This window comes from Salvelinus alpinus, chromosome 2, assembly GCF_045679555.1.
Source record: "Salvelinus alpinus chromosome 2, SLU_Salpinus.1, whole genome shotgun sequence".
Lineage (NCBI taxonomy): Eukaryota > Metazoa > Chordata > Actinopteri > Salmoniformes > Salmonidae > Salvelinus > Salvelinus alpinus.
In genome coordinates, this window is record NC_092087.1 from 17,872,099 (window position 1) to 17,879,505 (window position 7,407).

The following is a 7,407-nucleotide window of genomic DNA, read 5'->3' on the forward strand; positions in this document are numbered from 1 at the left end:
TACTCTATTTTGGCAGTTACCTGTACTTGTGTCTCTGTTTCTGTTTTGACTAAACAGCCTCACATAACTCCAGCCACCTGACTGGCTGCCCTGTCGACTGTCTGGCTGGGGAACAGGAAGCATGACATCACTGCCCTGATGCAAAGGCATGTGTGAATGTGGAATTGAGGTTCCCTGTTAACACTGCATGACTGAAGAGGGAGGGAGGCCAGGGAATCACGCTCTGAACCCAACCACAGACTCTCTCCCAGACAGCAGATAGCAGCACGCCAGATAGCAGATAGCCAGATAGCAGATAGCCAGATAGCAGCACGCCAGATAGCAGATAGCAGCACGCCAGATAGCAGCACGCCAGATAGCAGATAGCAGCACGCCAGATAGCAGATAGTCAGATAGCAGATAGCAGCACGCCAGATAGCAGCACGCCAGATAGCAGATAGTCAGATAGCAGATAGCAGCACGCCAGATAGCAGCACGCCAGATGGCAGCTAGTCAGATAGCAGATAGCAGCACGCCAGATAGCAGATAGTCAGATAGCAGATAGCAGCACGCCAGATAGCAGCACGCCAGATAGCAGATAGCCAGATAGCAGCACGCCAGATAGCAGATAGCCAGATAGCAGATAGCCAGATAGCAGATAGCCAGATAGCAGATAGCCAGATAGCAGCCCACCATCTCATCCACTCAGTGTGAGAACATGCTAATGACACCTGTTCAAACAGAGAGTCTATCCAGTGTCCACCCACTAGGCAAGCAGAGTCGAGCAGAGGAAGCAAGGGTGAGCTGGGTAAACATTTCACACTGACCAGTCGACTCTGTGCTTTAAACCCTGAGGGCCAACCATCTCCAGCTGAGATGCCTTGCTGCTCTGCTCAACACCATCTGCTCAACACACAGAGAGAACCATTAGACAGACCCACCTACGGGGTATCACAGACCCGTCAGCTCAATACCCCCTGTTCCCCTCCTCCATGGCACCTATACTCAGTAACACAAACGAAAAAATACTAGTGTTTACTGTAGTGTTCTTGCTGACTTTACTGTAGTATTCTCTGTCGTGTTTTGCTGACTTTACTGTAGTATTCTCTGTAGTGTTTTTGCTGACTTTACTGTAGTATTCTCTGTAGTGTTTTTGCTGACTTTACTGTAGTATTCTCTGTAGTGTTTTTGCTGACTTTACTGTAGTATTCTCTGTAGTGTTTTTGCTAACTTTACTGTAGTATTCTCTGTCGTGTTTTGCTGACTTTACTGTAGTATTTTCTGTAGTGTTCTTACTGACTTTACTGTAGTATTCTCTGTAGTGTTTTTGCTGACTTTACTGTAGTATTCTCTGTAGTGTTTTTGCTGACTTTACTGTAGTATTCTCTGTAGTGTTTTTGCTGACTTTACTGTAGTATTCTCTGTAGTGTTTTTGTTGACTTTACTGTAGTATTCTCTGTAGTGTTTTTGCTGACTTTACTGTAGTATTCTCTGTAGTGTTCTTGCTGACTTTACTGTAGTATTCTCTGTAGTGTTTTTGTGGACATTACTATTGTTTTATTATATTTGATATAGAAGCGGGAGGCTTTTAAAGGAAACCTACTGGAGAAATAGTAAAGGAACAAATGTTACATGACCAATACAGTAGGTAAGACTGCGTTCTGAACGTGGAGTTCAGAGCTTCTGCTCTGTTCTATTACCTGCAAGGAGCACAATATATGGTCTATACTTGGCATGTAGGTTTTTCACTTACGGGTGGCACAAATTGGGATATGGGTGTGGGGACTGAGTAGGGTATATGCAAATTAAATACTGTAATATTTACTACAGTGTTTTAAGTGTAGATATACTGTAGTATTTCTTAAAGTATTCTACAAAATGCTATACTAAGTACTACACATGATTGAGCGATACTACAGTGTGTAGTATTGAATTCTACAGTATACTAAAGTTTACTACAGAATTCTGTAGTAAGTACTGTAGTATTCTGTATTAAACTTTTGTATTTTTTTAATGTGGGAAGATACAGAACACAAACAGCCAGAGGCTACGAGGCCTTCCTCTCTGATCTCACCTCACAGACACACAGCCAACACCAACTGACACCACTACTTACAAACTGACATTGACATAGCTGAAATTCACAATCGCCATCTCTCAGTGACACTATAAATATGTTAAGCTGAAGGTGCAGTATGCAGAGATCGCTCCACCGTTTCCAACTTGCAAAAATTTGAATGGTTAATTTGACAAAATTCTAATTTCAGTTAATTTGACAAAACAAGCAATGTATAGTGTGGAATCATTGTAGCATCTAAAGTGCTGTGAAATATCTTTTCATTAAACAAAAATATTGTATTTTCAACTTTTTCAAGTTGGTGTACAAAACCGAAAGTAAAATACGCATAAACTAAACATAAGAATGGGTATAGAGCATAGAAATAGCGCACATATAAGAGCACTGAGATGCAGTGCCTTAGACCGCTGCGCCACTCAGGAGCTCCTTTGAAAACTTGCTTGAAAGGAGAATGACAGATCTATAACTAACATTTCTATGTGAATTTGGTCGGGTCGCCCAAAAAGTGCCATATTGCAGCTTTAATATCAGACTTACTCTCATAAATCCCATCACACCCATCTCCGCAAACACACAATCTCTGAAACTCTACCCCACTTATTCTGTAGACATATATGATCAAAGAGACACTGCCTACTGCCTGCTACATGCGTGCCTACAGCTTAGTGCTTAGTGCCTAGTGCCCACTGCCTAGTGCCTAGTGCCTACTGCCTAGTGTCTACTGCCTTGTGCCTAGTACCTGCTGCCTACAGCCTACTGCCTACAGCCTACTGCCTACAGCCTACTGCCTACAGCCTAGTGCCTAATGCCTACTGCCTGCCATGATGTGAATGAAGCAACATGACAATGACCATATCATCCTGATCAACCACGTGCTTCCACATTTCCACCCTTTAAGACAATGTGATGTGACGACAAACTCATGCTGGAGCAGCTGGCAGCAACTCTCCTCTCTCCGGGCTAACACAAACAGAGAGAGAGCCAGGACGGAGCCAGAGCCAGGGGGAGCAGAGAAACACAGTCTCCACCGCTGCCTAGGAAAGCAGACCAGGACCAGCCACTCCTTGTCCTAGTTCCATTCTCCTACTATCCCTATCAGGGTGCTGTGAGTTATCCAACGGAGGAATAAGTTAGCAAAAGAACGGTGAAATGAGATTATCATCCAATTGTCCAGTTATGCATTCCGCAAATACTTCCCCTACACACACACACACACACACACACACACACACACACACACACACACACACACACACACACACACACACACACACACACACACACACACACACACACACACACACACACACACACACACACACACACACACACACACACACACACAGTGTGTAACTCACCCCGGTAGCGGAGGCTGTCATGGTCGTGGTGGTTGTGCTGATGGTGCTGATGGTTGTTCTCCAGGGGCGAGGGGGGGCTGCTGGCCCCCAGCTCTGCCAGTCTACGGCTGGTGGCAGACAGCTCTGAGCGCAGGTTGGTTACCTCCTGACTGGCAGACTGGATGGCCCCATCGATCCTCTGAGCCAGCTGCTTGTTGTCTTCCATCATTTTAAGGATTTTCCCCTGAGGACCAAACCCACACAGAGCAGCATGGTGTCAAGTGGAGCATTAGGGGATGAAGAGACTGATACCCTCTCCCTCTCGCTCTCTCTCCCTTACTCTTCTTCTTCTCCTCCTCCGCCTCTTCTTCTCTCACAGTTTACTTCACACATAAAAATGCCAGCAGCCAGTTCCTCTTATCTCCCCTCCGTTCAGCCAGAACAGAGATGGTGTGTCTACTTGTTACTGCATACAGTCAGTATCCTCCTGTCCCTGATTTGTGTGTTTTGCCAAATACAGAAAGTGAGTGAGAGAAAGAGATGAAACACAGCAGACGGAGAAGGAAAGTGAGTGTTCCCGCCGAGGAGAATGTGCTGTGAGCAGCTGCTCTATGAGAGGACCCAGCGCATACAGAGGAGACATGCACCCTTTTAAATGGAACGTACCATGTGCTGCAGCACCAGGGGAGAGGGGGGTTGGGGGGGGGGGGGGGGGGGGGTGATAGAGGTAGTTAGACTGAGCCAAGCTCCACTTCTCAAACTCTTTAACAACAGAATAGATCATCATGTATCCCACATCCTACAGACAGACTGACTTAGTAATCCACTCTCCTATGTGAAGCTTGTTTTCCCATTTGTCTTGGCTTGGATGTAGTGTTGGTCTCTGTAACAAACATTTCTCTCACTCTCTCTCTCTCTCTCAATTAAATTCAAAGGGTTATATTGGCATAGGAACCATGTCTACATTGCCAAAGCAAGGGGAATAGATAATAAACAAAGGTGAAATAAATAATCAGAAATTAACAGTAAACATTACACTCACAAAGTAGCAAAATTATAAGGACATTTCAAATGTCATATTATGGCTACGTACAGTGTTGTAATGATGTGCAAATAGTTAAAGTATGAAAGGGAAAATAAATAGATAGATAAATATAGTTTATTTGCAATGGTGTTTGTGCTTCACTGGTTGCCCTCTTCTTGTGGCAACAGGTCACAAAACAAATGTTGCTGCAGTGACGGCACACTGCGGTATTTCACCTAATAGATATGGAAGTTTATCAGAATTGGATTTGTTTGTGTAATCTGAGGGAAATATGTGTCTCTAATATGGTCATACATTTGCTTTCTCTCTCTCTCAGACACACACACACACACACACACACACACACACACACACACACACACACACACACACACACACACACACACACACACACACACACACACACACACACACACACACACACACACACACACACACACACACACACACACACACACACACACACACACACACACACACACACACACACACACACACACACACACAGTCTTTCTATCAATCCCACCCCCTCTCTTTCTATTCATTATATATTCATCCTTTGTCCCTGGAAAGCTCACCCCCACATCGGAAGAAATGAAAGGGGGCTGGCTCAAGCCTGGCCAAGAGGAAAACATGTCAACCCCGAAAACAAACTTAGCATAGGACTAACAGACAGTGAGAGGCACAGCCCATAAATAAGGAGAGGTTGGGAGAATTACAATTGAGCCTCAGTAAGAGAACATTGTGGGCTTATGTCTATGATCAAAAACTGCTCCAAAGGATTACAAGTTTGAGATTTATCTCTAAGCCCAACAAACAAACACTACCAGATCAATTCCTATTTGGATTGATAGGCAGTTTTATGAAACACAGAGATTTGGATGTGTATGCCTTTAGGTAGCGAGATAAATCGTTAACACTTCTCAATATAGCTACAGTTCAGCACACCTCTAACACCTTGATCAAATCATACATCTGGATTGAATCTATTAGCAGTGTTAAACAGGTCTTTTTCCCAGTGGCAAAACACATTCTCTGTCTGTGAACAAAGTCAGGGAGATAAACGGAACAGCATGTCACTCTGCCACTGTTTGGTTCGGTGATAACAGTCAGTGTGCTCATTGGTATTCACACAATGCAGAGGCAGACAAAGGCATGGCCAGGGCGAGACCAGGGAGTCTGTATCACAGACAGCTCTGATTGGTATAATGATAACATCTGAGTTCAAATGTACTGTACGTTATTTGCGTAGAGCTTCTTATTTGCTGATTCTGGTACTTTCAAGTGGGAAACTCTGAGCTCATGTTTCTACAACGAGTTTCCTAGTTCCGACTAGTACTGAAATGCCAAATAAGATCCCAGTTTCACTGGGATCTACTGCAGTTCCAGCACATCCTAGTTTGAAATGAAGCTTGTAAATGAATGTGGTGCAGCTGCTGGTGCTTCTATACATCATTACTCTGTGCCTCAGGTACTGTAGTAGCATACCAGTTAGTCTGGCCTCAGGGCGGGAGACAAGTACTATATGAAATCACTGTGCTGTGGTAGTCTACCCTAAACCCTCCACACAGTGAGAGAGAGAGAGAGAGAGAGAGAGAGAGAGAGAGAGAGAGAGAGAGAGAGAGAGAGAGGGAGAAGCAATGGATAAAAAAATTATGATGTGTGTGGGTAATGAACTGTTCAATGACAGAGCAGCCCTGATGCGGTTTGGGGCAGTGCATTCTAATTAATTACTGCATTCTATGTTCAGGGTTTTTCAAACTGGGGTCTGCGCCCCCTACGGGTCCGCGGAGGTACTGCAGCAGGTCTGTGATTTTTCTGGGGGGGATATTTTTTAAAGGACAGACGAGAGAGACAGAGGTTGAGAGGTGAGTATAAAAGATGGTGGCAGAAAGTCAGAGAGGACCAGTGTAGTCTATTACCACAGGCTAACTAAGGTAGACTGCAGAATGATGGACGTCTCCAAACCACCAGCAGGACATTGCCACGAACATTTAGGAAAGGTTTTCGCTATAGTTCCGTCACTAGCACATTAGTTGATTTTTGTCATGCCCTGACATACAGTATATGACATACAGTCACTGGCGGTCGGTGACGTTTAATTAATTTTTCATGAGCATGGCCTTATTTCTATTACAACATATTGGATGACTTTCATTCATATTTCATTTACCCAGGTCAATTTAACAGCGATAGGTTTAGGCTACTACATGATAATTTCCCCTATCATTAGTCCAACATTTGCAAATGAGAGTTTCTATTGGACAAATTCAGGTATGTTTATCTCAGTTTTGTTCTGTTTGCTTCAGTTTAAGAAACGTTTTTCAACAGAATCGACGGAATGAGTACACCCCTGATCACACGTAAACACAGTTCACTTTCATAGCAGCCACGTGGTATTCCTTCTCACATCTATGCGCTCTCTTCCTCTCACCTTGTCCCTTCAATTGTGGACTTCAATGAACAACACATCAGCTGTATGTGACCAGGTGAAAAAACCTTTCCAAGCCAAACTGCTACACACAGCCTACATCGTTGTCACCATATTAGCTAAAGTAACTTCATAGTCAGCATAGCTAATAGAACTAATGCGTTAGTAAACCCGTTACAATCATGCAGTAATGTTACAGTGTACAGTCAGTAAGCAGTTACACCGGCGGGACCGGTGGCAATAAATTGGTAAAACCAAAAGCTTACCTTGACTTGTGTTGTGTTGGAAAGTCATAGCCAGCTAGCTAAATTAGCATCCCTCTGTTTGAGCAGGGTGTTTCAGTAGGCTAAACTAGCTAGCTGCATTTGCTAGCTAATTAAGTGAAACTGAAAGTGAAAAAAAAGACTAAATCTCTCTCTCTCTATTTCTCTCTTGCTTCTCCTTCATTTTGGAATAAATTAAGTTGTTAAAAACTGGTCAACTACTGTCTTTCTCTCTCTTTGAGTCAACTACTCACCCCATTTTATGCAGTGCAGTG

At 43.8% G+C, this 7,407-nt stretch overlaps 1 protein-coding gene across 7 annotated transcripts in view; it reads right to left on the reverse strand.

The window, feature by feature from the left end:
* The window catches only part of LOC139555316 (kazrin-like), a 301,708-nt gene that overhangs the window by 202,233 nt on the left and 92,068 nt on the right, over positions 1–7,407 (reverse strand). For 6 of the 7 annotated variants that reach the window (XR_011670986.1, XM_071369024.1, XM_071369032.1 and 3 more), the window contains exon 3: positions 3,415–3,637. Coding sequence is in view for 6 of the 7 variants with exons in the window: in XM_071369024.1 (XP_071225125.1) it covers positions 3,415–3,637 (223 nt within the window). In the remaining variant the exon portion in view is untranslated. Of the gene's footprint in view, positions 1–3,414; positions 4,020–7,407 lie in introns of those variants that run through there. The other variant, XM_071369041.1, reaches the window with a different exon arrangement.